Source organism: Loxodonta africana, chromosome 1, assembly GCF_030014295.1.
Source record: "Loxodonta africana isolate mLoxAfr1 chromosome 1, mLoxAfr1.hap2, whole genome shotgun sequence".
Lineage (NCBI taxonomy): Eukaryota > Metazoa > Chordata > Mammalia > Proboscidea > Elephantidae > Loxodonta > Loxodonta africana.
The window spans coordinates 214,680,941-214,707,357 of NC_087342.1; the positions used below are offsets into that span (position 1 = coordinate 214,680,941).

Genomic DNA, 26,417 nt, shown 5'->3' on the forward strand with positions numbered 1-26,417 from the left:
ACCACATTGTAAGTGATCTGTGAGTCTCAAAAGCCAGTTAGAAATAGACTCGACAGACATTAAGCTAACAGGCAGTCCTGGGACAGGAAGCAGAGGATAAAAGTGAATTTAGGTATTTTCTTCCATCCTGATGCCTCCCCATTGTCTTGCTAGTTAGCAAAGACAAGGAATCAGCAAAAACTTCTCAAATAACACACTACTTGACGGACATACAAACCTTTTCATGCTTAAAAGGCTGGATAGATTGTTCCTATTACAAGTCTTAGAAATACAATCATGCCAGGAGCTCTTCAGCCCTTCAGTGCCTCTAGGTGGGACTACTTTCAAGATGACAATGAGGGGACAGAGAAACCTAATTAGTTTTCAATATTAAAAAAAAAAGTGTGTTTAATGCTCCTCAGTATAACATGGGTAAGCAATGGCAGTCAAAACGACAAGCAACTCCTACAGCGTGCAGAAAAGCCACGCTAAAGAAACAATACGAATGTGTTTGGAATTTGTCAAACAAGTACTAAGATTTTATTTAAATGAACGTTTGGTTTTTAAGTTACTGAGCCATAAAATGGGAAAACATTAGTTTTATAAGAATTTGAACAAATGTTGCACAAAGAAAACATTTTAACAAATTAACAAAATATGGTGGCATAACAAACAAAAGAGAGAACAGCCAAAGACGTGTAAAAGAAATATAGTAAGGTGAAAAAAAAATGTAAAATATCTCATGATCCAGTGTGGAAACAAGAAGTCTAAACATAAAAACCATGGATTTAAAAATGCACAACCACTTAAAAAAAAAAAAAAAAAGTTAATGCTTGTGCTATCCTAACCAGAGACACAATCTTCAGCAAAACTTTTTAGAGTTAAATTTTACAATATTTGATCTTATTTCTGGCTTTTTTTTACCAAGAGAAACTTTATGCAATTTAATCTTACAGTTGAAAAAACAAAGTTTAAGCACTGAGAAGTAAGTGTAATAGTTCCACTAATTAAAAAGGTAAGGCAAAACAACTGATTAGTCTTTAATGCTATGTTTTTCAACTGTACTAAGGACTTGATCCAACCAAAACAAGTCTTAAGTAGTTGAGAATTTTTCTCTAATGCCCAAGGAAGGCCTCTGCCTAGCCTAATCGCCATATATGGGAATCAAGAACCTAGTATCGACATAGCACCCTCAGGGACAAATGTGGGAAAAGAAGACACAAGAGAGTTTTGATTATCTCTAACAAGGTAACTTGCCACCACTACAGACTACCAAATGCCAGAAGTTACTTAAACCAAATTATTTAAGTGTATGTCCCCTTCTTCACAATTTAATTCTAAATACTGATGCACTCTTTTTTTTTTTTTTTAATTGAGCATATCAGGTCGATAAGAGTATAAATCAATTTGAAAGCTCTAATGAAATACTTCAAGAAAAAATCTTTGAATATTTTTCTATTATACCTTGATCTTTACACAAAGATGCAATTCTTACTTTTTGTTAGAGAAGTCTATGGGAAATTAACTTGAAAATGTTTGTAAGAGATTGCCAATCAAGATAGGTTTCTGTTCTTCATGATTGTCATCTTACAAAGATGATACCAAATTTCACATTTTTAAATGTCTTAAAACAAGTTTTTTTTTAAATAAATATCAAAGGCAAAATTTTTAAAAGCTTATGAAAAAAAATGGTTAAGCCCTTTCCATTCTGAATATTTGAAATGTATTCACACAATCTGCCCAATTCAAACTTAAAATGAGGTATATTTATTTACTTTTCTCCAAATACCAAATACCTAGCAAATATATAATACCATAAAGATTCAAATTAAATTCACAGGCTTTTTGTTTGTTTTTGCATTAACTTGTCACATAACACGCTCCCGTACGTCTTTGGATGTGGCATCTAACAAAAAAGAAAGCTGCATACGGACACTCTTGGTATGAGAGTTATTAATACATAAGATGAACACATCTCTGTGAATTATTTTTAGAACATGGTAAATGGCATTACCAAATATTAGTCATGATTTTAAATATTATTTAAGTATATATTAGAGATCATCTACGTACCAACAACTGCGCGTAAGGGGAGCACTACAAATAAAAACTTTATAGTGATCTTTTGGGAGTGCTTAAATCATTTAAATGTTTTTATCTTAAAAATCTATGCAGTGAAAATTTAAATCAAAGGTTCGCTTTCTGAATGCATGGGTTACAACCTATAGAAAACACAGGAATAAATTTTTTGGTCAGGATCTCATTAGTTAAAGAAGCCAAATATTTAAGAGCCAACACACCATTAAAAATATTAATTCCAAAAATTATATAGCTAAAAATTAAATCACCCTGTCCAGCAAGTTCCAAAAATTTCACACATTTCAAACATTAAGGCAACTTTTTCCCAACTACTTATTTTACAAAAATATGTCACCTCAAAACATTATGTACATCATGACAATAAATTTAGCTAGTTGTAGTCTTCAATACATTAATAAACTGTCACATATTACAAAGAAATTATACTAGATGTTTTCATGTCTGTGCAAGTGGAGTTATAGTTTTTAAAGTACAGGTTTCAAAACTGAGCGTAGCGAACGTCCTTCCCTAGTAAGTTCCCGTGTCACACACATACATGGCAGTGGGATTGCTTCCTCCCGCTTCTCTACGATATTGTAACTGCATCTCTTCAAGTGGTCAGCCATGCTTAGGATGTCAGCAAACTTCCATTCATTGACAGAACAAAATGCAGTACTGAATCGCCACACCTAGAAAAAAAGTTTACTTCAGATTTAAATAAGTCAACTTACAAAGACTCAACACTCACATCTCCCTCTAGCTACACACATTGAGACAGAGAAACATATACTTTCAAGTAGTTAGCTATAAAATTAAAAAGTAGCAAATTTGGATTCAAATTTGTTTATCAAATATTTGTAATAGATAAATCACTTCTAAGATGTTATGACTTCAACAAATGTAACCAAAAAAAGACAAAACCCAACATTAAAAATCATATACAGCCTGACTTATTAAAAACTCAATTCAGAAAGGGCCACATAAACCCGAGACTACATCAGCCTGAGACCAGAAGAACTAGATGGTGCCTGGCTATAACCGATGACTGCCCTGACAGGGAACACAACAGAGAACCCCTGAGGGAGCAGGACAGCAGTGGGATGCAGACTCCAAATTCTCATAAAAAGACCAGACTTAATGGCCTGACTGAGGCTCGAAGGACCCCAGTGGTCATGGCCCCCAGACCTGTCAGCCCAGGACAGGAACCATTGCCAAAGCCAACTCTTCAGACAGGGATTGGACTGGACAGTGGGTTGGAGAGGGATGCTGGTGAGGAGTGAGTTTATTGGATCAAGTGGACACTTGAGGCTATGTTAGCATCTCCTGCCTGGAAGGGAGATGAGAGGACAGAGGGGGTTAGAAGCTGGCAAAATGGACACGAAAAGAGACAGTGGAGAGAGGGAGTGGGCTGTCTCATTTAATAAAAAAAAAAAAATTTTTTTTTTTTTTTTAACAGCAATTGGGAGTATGTAGCAAGGTGTACGTAAGTTTTTGTGAGAGAGGCTGACTTGATTCGTAAACTTTCACTTAAAGCACAATAAAATTTTTTTAAAAAATGCACTTTAAAAAAAAGCTTAATTCAAACAAAATTTAAAAACATTACAACCTGATGAATTGAGAGCCACTTGCTATAAGCTAATATGCACTGCACACTGTTCTTTTGGCCTATCCAGTTGGCAACACAGAATTATCCACTGTCTGGAGATACTGACAATACAAGTGTTATTTTTTTCTCCAGGTTTTTCTCCCATTCCTATTAAAGTGTATTAAAAATACCCTAGAATGTTGTTAAGGTAACTTATCTTCCTACTATTCATAAGTAATAAAGGTACTTAGTAGAGATGAAGAATACAAGTGCTTCGATTTGTTCAAAACGTTTCTGCAAATTTACATAGAAAGACCTTTGTAGAATGGGAAACCCTGATGGCACAGTGGCTAAGTGCTGCGGGTGCTAACCAAGAGGCTGGCACTTCGAATCCACCAGGCGCTCCTCGGAAACTCTACGGGGCAGTTCTACTCTCCCCTATAGGGTCACTATGAGTCGGAGTCAACTCGACAGCAGTGGGTTTGGTGTGTTTTTTTTTTTTTTTGGTTTGTAGAATGAATCCTATTTTAGTCCTACAGGAGTTGGAATCGACTTGACGGCATTGCATTTGCTTGTTTTTTTAAACTATGAAATGTGTTCCTAAGCAAAATACTCACCTGGCTATCCCTGTACATATGCCTGCTGGTAAATATACGGGCTATTTCCCTTTTTGTCCACTCAGTAGGTCCAGACTCTGAAGCACTGTCATCTTATTTGTCTAGCTGACTTCTTTTGTTTTTAATTTTCATTTATTAAATGATGCCAATAATAGCTGTGAAAGGTAGGTCGACCAAAAACCAAATCCCCTGTCGTCAAGTTGATTTTGACTCACAGTGACCCTATGACAGGGCAGAACTGCCCCAGAGGGTTTCCTAGGCTGTAGATCCTTATGGAAGCAGACTGCCACATCTTTCTCTGGCAGAGCAGCTGGTGCGTTCCAACAGGCAACCTTTCAATTAGCAGTCGAGTGCTAAACACTGCACCACCAGGGCTCTGTGTAAGGTACAGAGTGGGATGCGTTTTGGAATTCTGGAATGGAAATGGAAATGTTGAATGGTCTGGTCCATCCGCTTATACATTCATTCAAGAAATATTTACAGAATGCCTATTACGGCCCAAACCCTATATCTTGTGCTGAAAATGCAATGGCAAACAAAATCAGATTTGGTCTTTGTCTTTACGGAAGTCCAGCTGACTTCGGAGGTCCTCTTCTGTCTATACAATTCAAAGTATAAAACTACCTGAACATGACTGGGGCAGGACAGACCTGGATAACAAGCATCAACTGGGCAGGCCAGGTCTAAGCATCGTGACTGAGCTTATTAACAGGCAAATGTCTAATTAAAGGACACTGACTATATGGTAAACAGCAGTGACTTTGAGGGAAGCCCCCAGCACTCATTACAGCTTCTCAGAAAAGGACGGTGATGACTTCCAGGGGTGGCCAGATGCCTTCAAATTCCGTGGGAAGAAAATTATTTTTCAGCTGGTAAATTTTCTTTTAATAGAAGTTACCACCGTAGCACACAATGAGTAAGTACTCCCTAAACTCTTTAGGGCTATGATCAATTACCATGCATGGAGTGATTCCCCATTAGTTAGCAAAAGCCTAAGAAGTAGCTACCAATAGATATTACAGATGTCATTAGCCTCTCCTACAGTCCCCCGCATTCACAAAGCTACAGGGGGAACTAGCAGTATTCTTTAAGCTTCGGCAGAACAAATTAACTGTAAGGCTCAGGGGTGGCAGGCAGTCTCCATACTTCCACACAACTAAGAATCTGAGGAAACAAACTCAGGAAAAGCAAGCAAAAAACTGGATGGTTCCCACCTCCTTACAACTAGGGTTCTTAATAGCGGGTCATTCTTTTGTTCAAGCATCCATCATGTATTTACTTATTAGTGACTGATACAGGGCAAGTGCTGTACCCTGATGGTGTAATGGTTAAGTGCTTGGCTGCTCACTGAGGAGTCAGAGGTTGGAACCCGCCAGCAGCTTTGTGGGAAAAAAAAGTGGTAGTCTGCTTCCACATGGATTTACAGCCTTGAAAACACTACGCAGTCACTGTGAGCTGGAATCAACTCAAAGACAGTGGATTTGAGTTTCTAGGTCATCGTGAAGCAGTCCCGCTGGTGCAGTGGTTAAAGCGCTCAGCTGCTAACTGAAAGGTCCGCGGTCAAACCCACCAGCTGCTCCTCGGGAGAAAGATATGGCAATCTGCTTCTGTAAAGGTTTACAGCCTTGGAAACCCTGTCGGGCAGTTCAACTCTGTCCAATAGGGTTGCTATGGGTCAGAACCAACTTGACAGCAATGGCTTAGTGCCAGGCAGTAGAATATTCTAGTTAACTAGAGCCCCTATTTAAGGAACTTGAGTCTAATGAAGAAAACCGACAATGAATTTCAAGTCAGTATGACAAATGCTTTAATAGCAGTGTATAATGTGGGACTGTAGAAATACAGAGCAGCGCACCTCCCTGAAAGTTTCCGAGGGGGGGCTCCAGAGGGCTTTCCTGAGGAAGAAAGACCTAAAGAGTGAACAGGATTTAGCAAGGAGATAAAGATCCCAAGCTCCAGAAACAGGTTGCCTAAGTCTGAATCTGTCAATTAGCTGAACAAGTTACTTAGCCCCTCTGAGCCTGTTTAATCCCTAAACCGGGGACAGTGAATTACATAAATTAAGGAAAGTAAAGTGCTTAGTATATTGTCTAGTAAATTTCAAGTGCTCACATATAAGAATTAGGGATAGCATAGTCAAAAGCCTTGAGGCAAGAAAGAAAACATCAAGGACTTAAGCAACTCAATGTGGCCGAAGTATAAAGTGACAAGAGAAAACCAAGAGGTAAGTAAGGACCAGGTAAGTAAGGGCCAGATTAGGAAAAATCTTAAGTGTCTCATTAAGGAGCCTGCCTCTATCCCAGACACAATGGACAAGCATTAAAGATGTTTTTAAGCCTTACAGTGATATCACAAGTATTGTATTTAACAAAATATGTATTACCCTAGCTCTTGTATAGAGAACACGTTAGACAGGAGAGGACCCAAATGGAAGCAGAACCCAGTTAGGAGGTGGTTGCTGTAGGTCAGACACGTTCAGTTTGAGGAAGCTGCAAGTTAATTAAGTGGACATGTCCAGCAGACACTGGTATATACCAGAGTGAGTTCAGAGGAGAAAACACCTAGGATATAGATGTGTGAGTAATCTAAATAAATGATGACAATTTAAACTCCAAGAGTAGATGAAATTTTTCCCAAGAATGAGTACAGAATCCCCAGAAAATATTTTGTCCCATATGTCAATACTAGTGGGTGAGGACAAAAAAAAAAGCCAGGCTCAGGTGTCCCATCTTAAAGATCAGAGGCCAAACGGGAGAAAGACAACAAATCATCTGGAAAACATAAAACACTCACATACACACATACACACAAGTGTAAAACTTTCTCCCACCACAACTTCCTTTTGGAAAAAAAAAAAAGATAATTAGTGTATTCATTTATTTTTGAAAAGTCCCAGGTGTACAAAAAAGTAGACGTAGATTCTGAAAAACTAAAGCAATGAATAAAAGAGAAAATCTAAGGGTGTTAAGAAAAAAATAACTAGGAAATGTTAATTCTGGGCAAGCAAATGCGAAATTTATCACAATTTCAACAGTTTCATATTCCATGTTTTCTAAAGGGAAAAACACTTCAATCAAAACTACTTGCAATATCTTCTAGTTTCTATTGGATACTGCATCAATTAGGAGCTGGGCAAAAGTAGGGTATCACAGGAGGAAAATGGTGGAGCAGGATTTGCTCCCAGGCCTGTCTAAATATCCAGTCTAAGCTCCCAATGTGTAATACTGCTGTGTACTGTACTAAAATCAGAGTTCCACCCACAACATCAAATCCCACTGCCCTACTTTTATCTCACGTCACTCTAGTACATTTCCACACCCGTCTATTTTTGCTCTCTATCCCCCCAATGCACCACTCGTCTGTCAGTATGTCAGACATACTGTGTGCCCTGCATGTTGCTGTGATACTGGAAGCTATGCTCCTGGTATTTCAAATACCAGCAGGGTCACCTATGGTAGACAAGTTTCAGTGAAGCTTCCAACGAAGACAGACTAGGAAGAGGGACATGGCCATCTATTTTTGAAAAAAACTGGCCAGTGAAAACCTTATCAATAGCAGGGGAACATCATCTGACACAGTGCCGGAAGATGAGCCCCTCAGGTTAGAATGCACTCAAAATACGACTGGGGAGGAGCTGCCTCCTCTAAGTAGGGTCGACCTTAAAGACTTGGTTGGAGTAAACCTTTCGGGACCTTCATCTGCTGATGTGGCATGACTCAAGATGAGAGGAAACAGATGTAAACATCCATTAAAAATCAGAACATGGAATGCACGAAGCATGAATCTAGGAAAATGGAAGTCATCAAAAATGAAATGGAACACATAAAGATCAATATCCTAGGCATTAGTGAACTGAAATGGGCTTGTATTGGCAATTTTGAATCAGACAATCATATGGTCTACTATGCCGGGAATGACAAATTGAAGAGGAATGGCATCACATTCATTGTCAAAAGAACATTTCAAGAGCTATCCTGAAGTACAACGCTGTCAGTGGTAGGATAATATCCATATATCTAAAAGGAAGGCCAATTAATACAATTATTATTCAAATTTATGTACTAATGTACAAATTTATGTACAAATTTATCACTAATGCCAAAGATGAAGAAACTGAAGACTTTTACCAACTTTTGCAGTCTGAAATCAATCAAACATGCAATCAAGATGCATTGATAATTACTGGCGATTGCAATGAGAAACTTGGAAACAAATGATCAGTAGTTGGAAAATACTGCCTTGGTGATAGAAATGATGCCAAAGATTGCGTGACAGAATTTTCAAGATCAACGATACCTTTTTCAACAACATAAATACCTTTTTTCAACAACATGAACAGTGACTATACTCAAGGATCTTGCCGATGGTATAAACTAGAATCAAATTGACTACATCTGTAGAAAGAGATGATGGAGAAGCTCACTATCATCAGTCAAAACGAAGCCAGGGGCCAACTGCAGAACAGACCGTAAGTTGCTCATAAGCAAGTTCAAGCTGAAAATTAAAACAAGTCCACGAGAGCCAAAGTACAACCTTGAGTATGTTCCACCTGAATTTAGAGATCTCAAGAATAGATCTGATGTACTGAGCACTAACGACCCAAGACCAGATGAGCTGTGGTATGACATCACGGACATTATATATCACAGACATCATACATGAGGAAAGTAAAAGGTCATTAAAAAGACAGAAAAGAAAGAAAAGACCAAAATGGATATCAGAATACTTGGAAACTTGCTCACGAACATAGAGTACCTAAAGCAAATGGAAGAAATGATGAAGTAAAAGAGCTGAACAGAAGATTTCAAGGGCAGCTCAAGAAGACAACATACAGTATTATAATGAAATACGCAAAGACCTGGAGTTAGAGAACCAAAAGGGAGGAACACCTTCGGCATTTTTCAAGCTGAAAGAACTGAAGAAAAATTCAAGTCTCGAGTTGCAATTCTGAAGGATTCTATGGACAAAATATTGAACACCACAGAAAGCATCAAAAGAAGATGAAGGAATAGAGAGTCACCGTACCAAAAACTGGTTGACGTTCAACCATTTAGGAGGAAGCATATGCTCAAGAACCAATGGTACTGAAGGAAGAAGCCCAAGCTTTGCTGGGGAAAAACAAGGCTCCAGGAATAGATGGAGTATCAACTGAAATGTTTCCACAGCGGATGCAATGCTGGAAGCACTCACTTGTCTATGCCAAGAAATTTGGAAGACAGATGCCTGGCCAACAGACTGGAAGACATCCATATATGTGACCACTCCAAAGAAAAGTCATACAAAAGAATGTGGAAATTATTGAACAAATATCATTAATATCACACACAAGTAAAATTTTGCTGAAGATAATTCAAGCAGTTGCAGCAGTATATTATCAGGGAACTGCCAGAATTTCAAGCTGGATTCAGAAAAGGACGTGGAACAAGTGATATTATTGCTGATATGAGATGGATCTTGACTGAGAGTAGAGAATACTAGAAAAATGTTTATCTGTGTTTTATTGACTATGCACAGGCGTTCCACTACGTGGGTCATAATAAACTACGGATAACATTGCAAAGACTAGGAATTCCGGAACACTTAATTGTGCTCATGCAGACCCTGTACATAAACCAAGAGGAGTCCTTCAAACAGAACAAGGGGATACTGCATGGTTTGAAATCAGAAAAGGTATGCGTCTGGATCGGATCATTTCGCCATACTTATTCAATCTGTATGTTAAGCAAACAATCCTAGAACCAGACTATATGAAGAACAGGGCATCAGAACTGGAGGAAGACACATTAACAACCTGGATTATGTAGATGACACAACCTTCTTGCTGAAAGAGGACTCAAAAAGTACTTACTGATGATGAAGATCAAAGACTACGGCCTTCAGTATGGATTACACCTCAACACAAAGAAAACAGAAATACAACTGCACCAATAAGCAACATCATGATAAACAGAAAAAGTAACGAAGTTTTCAAGGATTTCATTTTACTTGGATCCACCATCAAGCCCATGGAAGTGGCAGTCAAGAAATCAAATGACAGGGAGGAGTGGGGAGGAAAAACATTAACTAGATAAAGATAAGTGGTAACTCCGGTAAAGGGTGAGACAGCACACAATACTGGGGAAGTCAGTATAACTTGACCAAGGTAAGGTCATGGAAGCTTCACAGACATGTCCAAACTCCCTGAAGTACCAAATTCATGGGCAGAGGGCTGAGGACGATGGTCTTGGGGAACATCTAGCTCAATTAGCATAACAGTTTATAAAGAAAATGTTCTACATCCTACTTTGGTGAGTTGTATCTGGGGTCTTAAAAGCCTGTGAGCAGCCATCTAAGATACTCCATTGATCTCACCCAGTCTGGAGCAAGAGAGAATGAAGAAAATCAAGGACACAAGGGAAAGATTAGTTCAAAAGACTAATGGACCACAACTACTACAGCCTCCACCAGACTGAGTCCAGCACAACTAGATGGTGCCCGGATACCACCACCAACTGCTCTAACAGGGATCACAATACAGGATTCAGGAGAGATGAAGAAAAATGTAGAACAAAATTTTAACTCATAAAAAAATAAGACCAGATTTACTGATCTGAAAGAAACTAGAGAAATCCTGAGAGTATGGCCCCCAGACATACTCAGGGCTGAAGTCACTCCTGAGTTCTCCCTTCAGCCAAAGATTAGACACGCCTATAAAACAAACAACATACATACACAGCTCAACCGTGTATATGAGACTAAATGGGCAACCAGCCTAGGGCAAAGACAAGAAGGCAGGAGGGGGCAAAAAAGCTGGTAATGAGGAACCCAAAGTAGAGAAGGGAAGAATGTTGACATGTCATGGAGTTGGCAAACCATGTCATAAAACAATATATATATTAATTGTTTAATGAGAAACTAATTTTCTCTGTAAACCTTCATCTAAAGTACAATTAAAAAAAAAATCAAATGACATATTGCATTGGGCAAATCTGCTGCAAAAGACACCTCTGAAGTGTTGAAAATCAAAGATACCACTTTAAGGACTAAGGTGCACCTAACCCAAGCTACTGTATTTTCAATTGTCTCATATGCACGGGAAAGTTGGACAATAAATAAGGAAGACTGAAGAATTGATTCCTTTGAATTATGGTGTTGGTGAAGAATATTGAATATACCCTGGATTGCCAGAAGAATGAAATCTGTCTTGGAAGCAGTATAGCCAGAATGCTCATTAAAAGTAAGGATGGCGAGAATTCATCTCACTTACTTCAGACATGTTATCAGCAGGGACCAGTCCCTGAAGGAGGACATCATGCTTGGTAAAGTAAAAGGTCAGTGAAAAACGAGATGGACTGAAACAGTGGCTGCAACAACAAGTTCAAACAGCAACGATTGTGAAGATGGCGCAGGACTGGGCAGTATTTCTTTTGGTTGTACACAGGGTTGCTGCAGTTGGAACTGACTAGACTGCACCTAATTACAAAAATATCCCCCAAATACTCTATTGGTCACTACTAGTATGTTTGTAGTAGTGGTTACAGCTTTTTATTATCTTTTTCTAGCTAAGTCCTACCTCAAATAACCAAGTCCTATGAGAGAAGCTGCTAAAAAGACTAGAGACAAAATGCCAATTGTAAGCAGGAAATAACCTTCTCTTTTCTTCCTCTATTGTCTTACGGTGAAAATGTTTCATATGGAGCCCAAGTCAGAAGGTAGTAAAATGGACCCAAACAAATGAAGTTGTTTCAGAAGTATGGAAGAATATGGAACTGCTCAACTGAAGAAATGGATGTGGTCTATACTACATTAGATTTGCATCTAGTTCTAGGATATGTGCAATAAATCTGTGATCGTAATGAACAATTCTAACAATTCTAGTTCTTGATTAATCATTAAAAAAGAGTCTGCCATCATATAGGCTTCGTAAGTTTTAGGGGATGGTTAATTTATCAACAAGATATTAATTTTATTAATTCATCAGTAACATCAAGTGCTACTATATGTCACCACCACCCATCTATCAGTTTGTCATACTATAGTGGCTTATGTGTTGCTATGATGCTGGAAGCTATGCCAATGATATTTCAAATACGAGGAGGGTCACCCATGGTGGACAGGTTTCAACAGGGCTTCCAGATTAAGACAGACTAGGAAGAAAGGTCTGGTGATCTACTCCCAAAAACTAGCCAGTGAAAACCTTACGGGTCACAAAAGAACACTGTCCCACTGGCTTGCTTTGGACCCATCCATCATCAGGAGGAAGCAATCGCTAGACAAGAACATCATGTTTCGTGAAGTAGAGGGCCAAGGACAGCATGAGAGACCCTCGGTGACAAAGGCTGGTACAATAGTGGCAATAATGGACTGAAACATGCTGGAGACTGTAAGGATGATGCAGGATTTTGCAATGTTTTGTTCTGTTGTACATAAAGTCACCATGAATCGGAGGTCACTCAATGGCAGCTAACAACAACAAACATGCGTAAAATAAGGAGTTGGTACAGTTAAGATTCAACTAACCTTTTCTTTTATCTGCCATGATGAATTTCCATCTGGATACTTTCTCTTCCCCCATTGTAGTATGACCATTCCACGAGACTGAAGCAGACTGCCACACACATCCCTCATTAACCTGGATACACGTGAGAGCTGGCATAAACTGAAGCCATCGAGAAAGCCTGCAATATGCTGCAGGACCTCAAAAGGAAGACTACTTAGATGGTCACTATGTAATCCCAACACACAGTTTCTAGCAGGTTCTACTAATACCGTAGATATGCATGGCTGAATTCCAAATGACCTCAGATGGCGATCATGTATAATCTTTGCTCCTTGTGTTGATGGACAAAATCTACGCTGAGAATAGGTACAGCCATAATAAGCTAAAGGACACCTCTGTTCCATCCAGCCATTGAGCCCAGCATGAATGTCACCATGTACATTCTTAAAATGTGAAGAAAATTCTTTTCTTCTAAATAACTGTCCACAAACAAATGTAAACATTGAACGCTGCTTGGGTTGGTACCTAGCGACACATTCCAAAACTAAATCCAGCCCAAGTGTCTGAAACGGGCTTGGATTTGAAAGCTGTGGGTTGGCATGATCACAAGCTGAAGCTGAGGCTATTTCCCCAACCATTGTATTTGTAGCTAATATTGCAGACGGAAGTGAAAAAGTCTGAGTCCCAAAGTCAATGTGATAAACATCAACCATGCGACTATCAGATATACCCCTCCCACCTGGAGAATCTCCTAAACAAAAGAGTAATGCTGCTGTGATTAGATCTATTCCTTGGAGGCCCATTGGATCTTCTGCAACTTCCAAATCTGATGTATCCACTGCTTTATCTTCCATTGATTTGCACCAACATGAATTAGAAAAATATTTGAATGAAGGCATACCAAAAGGCAAGACATCCATATTCTTCAAATCCCCTAAGTCTACTTTTCTACAATACAGTTCTCCTTCATCCTCATCACCGGGCATGAGGATATGCTGTACTGTGCCATTAGGCAAAGGACTGGGCGGTATTACTTCCCTAAGTTGTGCTGCTATTGAAAGTGAACTGGAAGGTTTTGAAGTGTCATCTGATGCCACACATTCTCCATTTGTTAAGTTAGTTTGTTTTGAATCACCATGTAAATTCTGATTCTGTACCTGTGTGCATATATTTCCCAAAGGAAAGCCATTACAAAGAGAAGTGCCATGAGAACTTGTATCCAAGTCACATAATAAATCACTTGAACCATTTTGTTCAGGCTGGGCATTCTGAATTGTGTCGTGGTGGTCAATTCCACCTACTGCTCCTATCTCATCCTCATAAAGAAGATCCTGGTCTTTTAAGTTTCTATCCTGTAAGCTTTCTCTGGTATTCTGCTCTTCATCTATCTCATCTGGGGACACACAAAGACTTGTACTCAACATGCCAATGTCTCTTGTGGCAGTATTTAGGATATCTAAAGCAGCAGCCAAACTTCTGGTTGTTTCTACAGTAGCTTGATAAAGTGCACCATAAGATTTCTCATCAACAGAGACCAAGCCATTAGTATGTGGTATTTCTGGGACACTTGATTTAACTGAAATTTGTTCTCTAGCTTCTGATACTTTCTCAGTCGCTTTTGACATCATGGTGGCTACTTTGAGAGATTCTAAGAGCATCCTTTGGTCTTGAAGGGCCAAAGCCATATCTAATTGTGCCACTTCATCAACATCTTTGCTCAGAATTTCATAGGATTTCCGGTCGGCATAACTAACTGGCCATCGGTTCCACTCCATAGTACAGCACACCACGCTTGCAGGGCATGTTTCTAGATGTTCAGCAACTTTATTTCGGGCCATTGTAAATGGACATCCAAAGTCACTATTTAAACAAGGCACTCGTTCAAATGGACATAAAAGTCGATGTTCATCAGCTTTACAAGAATGGAAAACTGCTCCACAAACCAATGGGCAACCAATCAAGTCACAGGAAATCCCAGGCTCTGGTCGGGTCATGCACCGTCTGCTGACACAGTTCACACAGTGGGAATGCTGCAGCTCCTCCTCCATAATGGCCAGTCCAGCTCTAGTTGTTGAAATGGAAAAAGACAGGAAGTTAGGCAAAAAGTGGTCATTTTGGAAAAACTGTTTAATAATTAACTGCTAATGTATACTGGCTTATTTTAGGGTGAAATGTAAAAAATATAAAAACATAATCATATGTAATAGTATTAATGTTACATAAATCAATATAATTTTGAAAGAACTTCAGCACTTCAAGTAACAATTCAGTCACAGTTCATTTTTATAAACCATGTTATAATATGCCTAAAAGAGCAAAAGCTTTAAACCCTAACACTTAAATTCTAGTGTCCTGTGTCACGTATAAATTAATGACAAAACAAGTTAATGCTTATTGTAACAGATTTCAGAGGCTGCTTTAACTTGAAGTTTTTTATTTTAACTAAACTGATCTTGATATACTCCGCATTGCAAAGACCTCATTGGATTCCTAAAAAAGAAATGTTTGAACTCCATAAATAGGCTTAACTGAAACTTCTTTGCTGTTATTGTTAGTTGCCGTCAGGTCGATTCCAACTCACAGCCACCCCATGCGTGCACAGTAAAACTGCTCCATTGAGTTTCTGAGTCTGTGACCTATTAGATCACCAACCAGGCCTATCTTCTGAAGAGCCTCTGGGTGGCTTTAAACCACCAATTTTTTGGCTAACAGACAAGTGTTCAGTGGTTTGTGCTACCCAGGGACTCCTAAAACTTCCTTAAAAGTTTTCTTTTTTCTATCCCCTCTAAATATATGAATTCATTTAAGATTTCATCTACTATCTCTCCTTCTGCATATACCTTAATAAATTCTATAACAAATTCACAGAATAAGTCTTAATTATGACACAGAGGGAATTTATCCAGAAAATCTAAGTTCCACCTCAAGCTCTGTGGCTGTGGGTATACTTGCTTCTGAGGGTCCCCATTCCCATTCATTCATTAAACATCTCTGGTACAACTACCCTGTACTAATGTATCTGGTGTGGCAATATAAAGATTAATAAGACATACTGCCTCCTCTCAAGGAGCTACAGTAGGAGGTCAAATCAAAGACAGGAAAAGTCAAATCACGTTATTATGTGATCAGTACAACGGAAGTAAAATGGTAGCACAGAGAAGATAGTAAGTTGTATGGGTAGGGGGTTAGAGAAGAATTTACAGTAATCTTGAAAGATGAGAAGTCTGAAGTATGGAAGGGCGAGGCTGGTAAGGAAGGGAGACTTCAATGTTGAAGGAACAGCATATGCAAATGCAGAAGTGGCATGAATTGCCAAACATGTTCAGTAAACCTCAAGGTTCCTGGGATTACAACGTAAAATGTCTAAGGTAGTTGTAAGAGACAAGATCAAATGGGAATGAGACGAATTACAAACAATCTTACATGCTACTCTTAGGAGTTCAGACTTTAAATAATTGGAGGTCATTGAGGATTTTAAGCAGAGAAATAGTATCTATAAAATAGCATGAAAGTATTATAGATACCTAATGGTCTTTCCTGGTTTAAAATCAGCTATTATGACTTTATTATGACTTAATCAAGAAAAGTTTTATACCAAAAATAATGGAAAACATCAGTACAGTATCTTGAGTCACTTATGATTACTGAGCCTGTTAAGAGGATTTTTTTCTATAATCTTCAACTTCTTTATTGGGTTGTTCCTATTAACAGCAAAACATATTTAAGATCTTCTCAACTTAAAAAACCTAAATAACATACAATACAGGGGAAGTCTGCACAACTTGACCAAGGCAAAGCCATAGACTCTTCCAAGACACATCCAAACACCTTGAGGTACCGTGTTACTGCGGCTGAGGGCTGAAGACTGTGGTCTTGGGGGACATCTAGGTCAACTGGCACAACATAGTTCATAAACAAAATGTTCTATATTCTACTTTGGTGAGTAGTGTCTGGGGTCTTAAAAGCTTGCAAGTGGCCATCTAAAATACATACACTGGTCCACCACATTCACAGCAACGGAGGATGAAGAAAACCTAAGACACAAGGAAAATATTAGTGCAAACGACTAATGGACCACATGAACCACAGCCTCCACCAGCCTGAGCCCAGAACTAGACGGTACCCAGCTACCACCGCTGACCACTCTGACCAGGATCATAATAAAGCGTTCCAGGCAGAGTGGGAAAAAAATGTAGAACAAAATCCAAATTCATACACATACACACAAAAGACCAGATCCACTGGTCTAACAGACACTGGAGGAACCCCCGAGACTACGGCCTCCAGATACCCTGCTAACTCAGAACTGAAACTACTCCTGAAGTCCACCTTTCAGTCAAAGATTAGACAGGCCTATAAAACAAACAATAACACACATGAGGAAACTTAGTTCACTCCAGTATATGAGACCAAATGGGCAACACCTGACCAAAAGCAAAGATGAGAAAGCAGGAAGGGACAGTAAAACTAGACAAATGGACACACAGAACCCAGGGTAGAAAGGGAAAGGAGGAGAGTGCTGACACATTGCATGGATGTCCAATGTCACAAAACAATTTGTGTATAGATTTTTGAATGAGAAACTAGTTTGCGCTGTAAACTTTCACCTAAGATAGAATAAAAAAATTAAAAAACCTAAATAATAAACAATATCCCTCTTTTGGAAACCCTGGTGGCATAGTAGTTAAGAGCTATAGCTGCTAACCAAGAGGTCAGCAGTTCGAATCCACAGGCGCTCCTTGGAAACTCTGTGGGGGCATTTCTACTCTGTCCTGTTCGGTTGCTATGAGTCAGAATCGACTTGATGGCAATGGGGTTTTCAGGGGTTCCCTCTTTTGTTACCTTTCTTTTTTCCTATTCAGTCAAGCTTTCAGAAAACAAAAACAAAAACACACAAACAAAAAGAAAACCCTTCCCACCTCTCACATATTCCTCAACCTTCTAATCTGGCTTTATATTTGCCACCACTCATTAAAACTGCTCTACCAAAAGGTTGCAGTTCGAACCCACCCAGCAGCTCCATGGGAAAAAGACCTGGTGACCTGCTTCTGTGAAGATTACAGCAAAGAAAACTCTATGCGGCAGTTCTGTTCTACTACATGGGGTCGCCAGGAGTCAAAACTGACTCAATGGTACCTAAAAACAATTGAGATTCTAAGCACTAAATCCAAAAGGCATTTTTTTCCAGACTCCATCTTCCTTGGCCACTATATCATTATATTGTTGACTAAGCACTCCTTTTTTGGACTATTTTCTTCCCTTGATTTTCACGATGCTATACTTTCCTGGTTTTTCTCCTAACTCTCTGGTCATGCCTCAGTCTTTTCTTCCTGATTCTTAAATATTACTCTTCTTCAAGATTCCAAGTCATTTCTTGCTCACTCTATACATTCTCCCTAGGCGCTACCAACTTCTTCAAGTTTCAATTACCTCCCGCATGCTGAAAACTCTATATCCTGCCTAGATGCCTCTTCCAAACGCCAGACCTCCACACCTAATTACTTATGTCTGTCTACTTGCACACGGCACAGGTAATTCAGCTCAACATTTTCCAAATTATATTACAGCAGACAAGAATTTTGTACATAAGAATCTGATTCTACTATTTTCTTCATCTCAGTGCATAAGAGATTGCTAGCTCTGATATATTTTTCCATAAATTCTATCTTGGTTACAGGTGGCTCACATAAACTAATCACTCCCAAAGAGCTACTTCTTCTTCTCCATTTGAGGCTTGATTTTCCTCAAACTAGAATAACAAAAAGTCTGCCTAAATCAGTATTGATATAGCTTCTCTTGATAAGTAGAAAAGATCTGAGCTGATATTACGGTGTTCAACGATGTCAAGAAAAAAAAAACAAGGTGCACATTCAATACCAAAACTATATTGTGTTAAAAAGTATAAATTATGAGTTCAACACCTTTATTTATTCCCATAAGTTTTAAAGAACAACATCTACAAATTAAAGAGAGACATGCTAAAAGAATCATAATTGAAGAAATGGAAGATTAAAGACCACAAACACTATAAACTAAGCATACATCCAAAAAAAACCTGAGATTTTAGACCAATCTTACTGAGTGACTAGATAGTGAAAACAGCTGTAGCTTTCTTATTTTGCAACAACCAGAGTTCATCACGAAGTGCATGGTGAAGGTTATAGGCTGGACTGTTACTAAGAAAGAAACCTAAAAATATAAGCAGCTCTAACAAAAGTGGCCGCTGCTCTCAGAACTTGTAGGACACTTTATGTCACTGCACACACCATCACATGACCACACCAGGCAGAACGCATCTCAAAAACATCAAACGTGGCTTAATTCAAAAGTGTTTAAAATAGCAACTATTATAAACAACTCTGAGTTAAATGCAGCAACAACTTATAAAGGCAAAGGGAAAGTGGAAGGTTCTCAAGCTTCAAAATAAATAACTTCTTCCACACTACTCCCTTCTGAACAAGAAAAATGTTTAAAAAAAAAAAAAAAAGAATCCATAGCAAGGAATTCATAATATTTATTATTCATTGAATTAGACTTAGAAGAAAACAGGAACACTACTTACCTACCTATATTGCCCTTCTTTACAGATATCATCTCACTTGTTAATCCTCATAACAATCCAGAGGCAACAAGATTTAGAAAGGTTCACTTCCCCAAAGTCAACTACCTAGTAGGCGACAGAACTAGGATTTAAATCTGCGTCTGATCAACGTACATGAATAATAACAGATCTGTTTACTTATAAAAGTTTAAGACAATAAGGCAGGACTTCAGTAACTGGTGATCCAATTTTAAGATGTTATCTGAGGAATGAAGATTACACAACTTCGTTTGTAGTTTATTCCAACACTTAATCACCCGTGTGGTCAAAAAAGTCTTTTTGCTCTTTTCTAATTATGATGGTACATTATTTTGCTGTGGACATATGCATTTTAAATTATTTTTAAATAATTTACATTTATAATACTTAGTATAAACATACATTTGGAACTACATTATGAATTGAACAATTCTCAATACAGCTATGCAAAAGAGGAATCAAGCTCTCCCCGATCCATCCTTTTTCTAATCAAGATTACTATTATCAAATTAAATATGCCCTCATAAAGTATTTCACAATTCCTCATTGATCCTGTAAAACAAGTTTAAAATGTCAATCTCTAATTTATCAGTTGAACAGTGACATGGCAGGCCTAGTAAACACCATGTTGCTAAAATTAAGGCTTCAAGTTTAAGATGAGTTTAATAAAACCTTAATATTTTTTAAGTTTTTTTTTTTTTTTTAACTCCCTTGAATCAGAATCTTAACATTCCAAAGAACATTTTTATTATTACACATAAAATTGAATCACTGGAAAAAAATTTTTATTAGGCTAGAAAATATTTGTAAACGATTAAATGCTTTACAGTAGTTTTAATTTTCTCTAATAGAAGTTCCTTCCCAGTTCATACTCTGGGATTGACAAGCAAGTTATAATAACAGTTTTTAAGACATGGTATTTTCCCATACAATGAAATGAGGCCTTGTCATTTAAAGCTACCTCTCTAGACATAAATATACTGACCTCAAAAAAGCATTAATTTCTGTCTCCAAATTCATTAAAATATGTAAAGAGGTAAATAAATAGAGGATTGCAAATAAGCATTATTTTAAAATACTCTATAAAAAAACCACCAAAAATACTCAATGCAGCTTCCTGCCTCTGAGCTGATGCCTGCGCCTGACTTCAACAGTCTTCCCTCTCTGCCAACCTGCAGCCTCATCCTTTATGGCTCAGCTTCAAAGTTACTTTTTTGCATATCCTCACAGACAAAGATTCCTGTTCACTACACAGTGCATTTTTCCTTAGTAACTAGTCAAAACTCTAAGTAAATCATTACCCTGTTTAATATCTATCTCCATGGTAAAACTATAAGCTCCATGAAGGGTGGGGCCACTTCTGTCTGATTCATGTTGTTTTCCCTTGCATTCAAAACTGTGACTCAGGAGCTCATTATATTAGATACAACAAATAAATGAAAGACTACAAGCAAATAAACATTTGGATGCCAAAAGAAATTGATTTTCTTGATTTCATGGAAAACAACACACTCCACAAAAAGGCATAACCTTCCAGATCTAGCATTAAACAATCTGAGTCAAAATTACCTCATTTTATCTGCTATAAGGTGCCTTGGTGGCACAGTGGTTAAGCACTTGGCTGCTAACCAAAAGGTTGGCAGTTCAAACTCACCAACCACTCCATGGAAGAAGGATGTGGCATTTGGCTTCTGTAAAGATTACAGCCTTAGAAACCCTAAGGGTAGTTCTACTCTGTCTTGTGGGGTCACTATGAGTCAGAATAGACTCAATGGCAAAGGGTACAGGTAGCTGCTATAAAAAGTCAACTGTGTGCAAACATTTCTTAAGCACCTAAGATACAGAATATGATAATTATTTAGCGTAGAGCAAATCAAAGAAATTTAATTTCAACCTTCCACTGTTTTAAAATCCTAAACACACACACACACACTCACACACATGTTGCCATGGAGTCAATTCCAACTTATCGTGACCCTATAGGACAGAGCAGAACTGCCCCATAGGGTTTCCAAGGAGTGCCTGGTGGATTCTAACTGCCAACCTTTTTTGTTAGCAGCCATTGCACTTAACCACTACGCCACCAGGGTTTCCAAAAAAGACATCGGAAGAGTTTACCTTTTTGTTGTTCCACTATTTTAACTCCTTCATCAATCTTATGGGCTGATTACTGAGAAAAGCTGAATATAGGGGCATCCAGTTCAAGAAGAAAGGCAAGGGGCCTGCACAACCACGGATGCCCGGGTAGGGAACAGGGTGAGGAAAAGAAGCTCAAAACAGGGAGTGGTATCAGCCTATTGCTTAGTTATTACCATTAATACAGTATTAGATGAAACAGAATTCTACTTAAATATTAACATGTTGCTACAATGTAAGGCTGATTATGGAACTGTGGACAGATTTGTTCAATTAGCTAACTATTAGTACAGAAGCTACAATTGAAATTTCAAATTTAGCCATAAGTCACAAGGTCCTTAAGGGCAAGGCTTGTCCTTTTTTGTATAGTCAGACATATAAGTGCATACCAAATACAAACACTTGCTGACTAATCTCCTGATCAGGTGCACTCAGTTTTAAAGACCATAATAAACCTATAACCTCAGTCAGACATACCATCTCACTGGTTTAAAAAAAAAAGGGGGGGTGGTGGGAGTGGGGGGTGGCTAGACAAGATTGAAAATCTTCTATTAATTTAAATGTCCATTAAAGCACATGCCCTACTGATGGAGGCCAAAATGGCTAAATGGGTTATGTATGTGTACAGTCTTTTATGACACTTTGCTTCTGACTTTTTATTTATTGAGTGAATGACCTAATTATGTAGAAAAATTTTCAAGTTTTTAACCACTCCAGATATAATATAATCAAAACATACATCTTCCATTTCTAAATATGATTATGAGTAGCTTGTTCCAAAGTGGAAGTTTCAACTACTTGCAATGTCTCCACTAAATAAACAATGAAAGTATTATGAATTTACATCAGAAATTGAAATAATAAATATTGGTAAATATTAGATATTCAGACTAGAACCTATTTGAGTTGATAAATAAAAATAGTTCACCCAAATGGTGGAACCCAGCTTATTAAAATAGGCAGCAGAGTATAGAGGAATGGGCTTCTTAGGAATCTCAACTTTGTGACCTTGAGGCAATTATTCTACCCTGAAAAAAATACAGAACTCTACAAAGGTTGATTATAATTATGTGTATACTCAATAGGGTGTAAACATGTAGTCTTCAGAAAATACGTGTACTTCACTTTATACAATAGCCATTTACATACATAAACTATACATGTATATACATAATTATTTTTAACATCGGAGCATTTAAACTTATAAAGCTTATTAAAAGCAATCATATGCGGAACTATCTAATGCAAATGTTGTTGTTCACTGCCTCAGGAGTTGGCCCCAACTCATGGTGACCCCACACACAACAGGATCTGACCACTGGGATCCAGAGGGTTTTCACTGGCCCATTTTCAGAAGTAGGTTACCAGGCTTTCTTCCTCCTCTGTCTTAGTCTGGAAGCTCCACTGAAACCTGTTCAGCACCGTACATGTGCAAGGCCCCAATGACAGACAGTGGTGGCTGTGCTCGAGGTGCACTGGGTGGAAATTGAATCTGTGTCTTCCACATGGAGGGGGAAAAATTCTACCACCGAACCACCAATACCTTCATTACACCAAAACCCAATCAAACCCACTACCATCCAGCTGATTCCCGTTCATAGTGACCCTATAGGACAGTGTAGAACTGCCCGCATAGAGTGTCTAAAGCTGTACATCTTTACAGAAGCAGACTGCCACATCTTCTTCTCCTGGAATGATTGGTGGGTTCGAGCCTCTGACATTTTGGTTAGCAGCTGAGCACTTTAGCCACTGTGCTACCAGGGCCTCTCTGCTTGCATTACCCATCCTTAAGAAAAAAAAAAAAAAAAAGACGCACTTTTTTTGTAAAAAGGTTTTCACAGACTGGACTTTAAGTGAGGCATGTTTGTATCTGTGTAGCTACCCACAACAGAAAAGCCACTAGGCCAAGGTCAATCTCATCTATTTCATCAAACTTAATCTGAAATTAAATAGTATTTTATACAGCCTTTTCACTCAAGGTTTTAACATCAAAGAACTCTATGAATATAATGCCATTCAATCTCATCTATTTCATCAAACTTAATCTGAAATTAAATAGTATTTTATACAGCCTTTTCACTCAAGGTTTTAACATCAAAGAACTCTATGAATATAATGCCATTCCATAGCATGTACTAACTCCTTTCATTCAAAGACTTATCCCAAATCATACAGAATAGTACATGGCTTATCCCATTAAAACAGCTACATTTTGGTAGCACACTTTATTACGTAGTGAACATTCAATAACCAATGTCTACTTTGGTGACCTTAAAGTATCTAACTATATTACATTATCTCAAAATATTAACAATCTATTACATTACTGCTTTTCAATGGTATTATTTTATTGAGCCAATTTATATTGTTCTAAAAAAGTGTTCTCCAGTGGTAGACATGGGGAGAAATACTGGATTAAAATTAAATATCTACTACACTTGGAATACACAGAAGTTCCCCTAGATCTGAAAATGCAGTTGTCTTTATAAACACTCAAAAAACCCCACCCACTAACATTTCCAGAATCAAGAAAGGCTAATGTCAACACTTTAAAGTACCAAGTAAAAAACAAATTTGCAATTTAAAACTAGCAAAACATGTTATCCCCAGTTAAACTCCTGTAGTAAGAAACAGTGACTAAGCATAAAAGAAGAGTGATTCGGCGAATACTGCAGACTGAAACGTTAACCCTTAGAAAAATCCTAAAGGCATATTGTAAGTTACGCTTTTCCTTTTCCCATGTCAACAACTGTACTGCTTTGAAAAACCTCAACAGATAGGGCAAAACACAAAAACTCTGTTAACGTAATTTACTAGGTCTCTAAAGGACCCAACGCTGCAATGAAGTTTAGCAAACAGAAATTGAAGTTTAGAAAGTTTGGGCTTTTGTATTTAAAGAGTTTTCAGTTAACCTACACTGATATCAGAATGCCCATAAATAACTTCATCTTGGATCAGAGTCAACCAAGTAATTATGGAATAAAAGGTCAATTCCTTCCCAAGCATCTTTTCTCTGGAACTTACGACACGGCTCAGAAAGAAACACCAAGGGGGGTGGGGGGGGACTACTACAACCATGGTAAACACATACTGTTCTGCCTGTCTCTTACTCCCAAATACACATATTCCAAAAAAGGGGACTACTTTCAATCCAATTTGCGGTATATGTCCCCCCTGCAAGTAACGCGCTTCAAGGAGCTGTACACAAATAACGTGGAAATGGTCATATTCCTCACATTTGAAAAACCAGGAAGTTTCCCTTTAATAAGGGCTGTGGTTGAGACTAGGATCCTCTCACTTCCATGAATGGAAAAGTTACCAACTTCGCTCATCCCGTGGAGATAGTTGATGATGCCTCCCAGTCTTACTTCAACCCGTTTCTCCCCCCAAACCCAAGTTTCTAAAAGGTCAGGGAACGAGAGGCCGGGCTTTCGAGGTTTTGGGGGATTTCCCAAGTGTAACTCATCCTTCGCCCACTCACTCCAACACACAGACATTCAAACCGGGATGTCACGGGGGTCGGTGTCCCCGGGGTTTGGGTCGCCATTTGCTGGCCGCCTCAACGGCTGGCCGGGCAGGAGGATCCGCGCGGGCACCGCGGCCGCCCTCTCGGAGCGCCGGGTCGGCCGGCCGGCCGGGGACAGACGTGGCCCGCCCGGGCCGTGTTTACTGAGCCCCAGGCCGGGCCTGCAGCCCCGCGCACGGCGGGTCCACGGCGCCGCCGCCCCGGCCCTGGGCCTCGCGCCGGACCCCCGCCTCCTCCTCGCCGGCTCAGCCCCGGCGTCCCTGCGGGCCTCCCGACACTCACCGGCCCGAGTGGCCGGACCGCGGCCCAGGCCCTGGCTGCCGCGGCCGCCGTGCCCGGCTGCTCCGCTTTGTCCCGGCGCCGCTCCGCGCCCCACACCCCCGTCGGGTCGGCAGCCTCTACCTCTCCTCTCCTCAGGCAGGGTCGCCGCCTTGTCTCTCCTCCTCCTCCTCCTCAGCCTCCTCTCCTAGCGGCCGCCCGCCCCGATCTGCCCCGCCTCACCCCGCTCTGCCCCACCCATCCGTCCCGGCCTCGGCGGCGGCGAGCCTGGCGGAGACGCGCACGCTGCGCCCGGCGGAGACTTGCGCACGCCGCGCCCTGACCGCTTGTGGACGGGCAGGGCAGTAGGCTCCAGGCAACCTTCCAGCGAGGTCCTTCGCGCCAGGGCCCTGAGCGACTCGCCCAGGCAGCGCTACCAATCCTGTCCGATTTTTGAATCCTACGTTCCTGGAAGGAATCCCACCGTTGTCGTTGGGTGCCCTTGAATAGATTCCGACTCATAGCGACCCTAAAGGACAGAGTAGAACTGCCCATAGGGTTTCGTGGGCTGTAATCTTTAGGGTGGGTTCAAACCGCGGACAGTTTGGTTAGCAGCCCAGCGCTTAACCATTGCGCCACCAGGGCTCCTTGAAATTTTCCTAGACTTCTAATTTGGCAGTTGAGCAATCGGGCCAGGTTCACCTCGCTATTTGTAGAAGTAGCCCCAGATCCTTTGACCACTGTTCAGTGCTCTTACCCGTAGCTCATGTTTAGGAGGAAATGAGTCAAGTCTTGCTAAATCTTTGGTGATCCTATCCACAGGCCTTCTCACCGGCTAACCGGACTGAGCTCTGCCAGATTCAGACGCGGGGCCTTTCTGGAGCCTAGTGGGGTAGCCCTCCAGATGGGCTGTGAGGGACTGAATCATCTCCCACACAAGCTCCCATTTTAAGGGAATAAAACATCAGCTGCGCGGTCTACATGGGAAAGGAGACATAATCTAGCTAGAAGGAGGCTTTTGCAGGACACTTTAAACGAGAATTGAAATATTGCCTGTTCATTTCAAAGAAAGGTGGTCCATGTCCTTGCTACTATTATCAAGCCTTGGTTTAAGGCCAACCGACAAGAGACAGTGATTCAGAGTCCCTCACCCTCCCTTAGTGGCCCCCTTACTCCCA

General features: G+C 39.6%; 1 protein-coding gene across 2 annotated transcripts; it reads right to left on the reverse strand.

Moving 5' to 3' along the window:
• Nucleotides 1-1,331: 1,331 nt before the first annotated feature.
• On the reverse strand, nucleotides 1,332-25,462 carry FBXO30 (F-box protein 30). Of its 2 annotated transcripts, none has more exons than XM_010587505.3 (3): nucleotides 25,384-25,462; nucleotides 12,760-14,803; nucleotides 1,332-2,747 (listed from the first exon to the last, which is right to left on the reverse strand). In XM_010587505.3, the coding sequence occupies exons 2-3, from the start codon at nucleotides 14,785-14,787 to the stop codon at nucleotides 2,544-2,546; spliced, it is 2,232 nt and encodes a 743-aa protein (XP_010585807.1). In that variant the 5' UTR covers nucleotides 14,788-14,803; nucleotides 25,384-25,462; the 3' UTR covers nucleotides 1,332-2,543. The 2 variants fall into 2 exon arrangements, with proteins under 2 accessions (XP_010585807.1, XP_010585771.1); XM_010587469.3 differs by lacking the exon at nucleotides 25,384-25,462 and adding an exon at nucleotides 25,264-25,373.
• Between the last annotated feature and the right edge of the window lie 955 nt (nucleotides 25,463-26,417).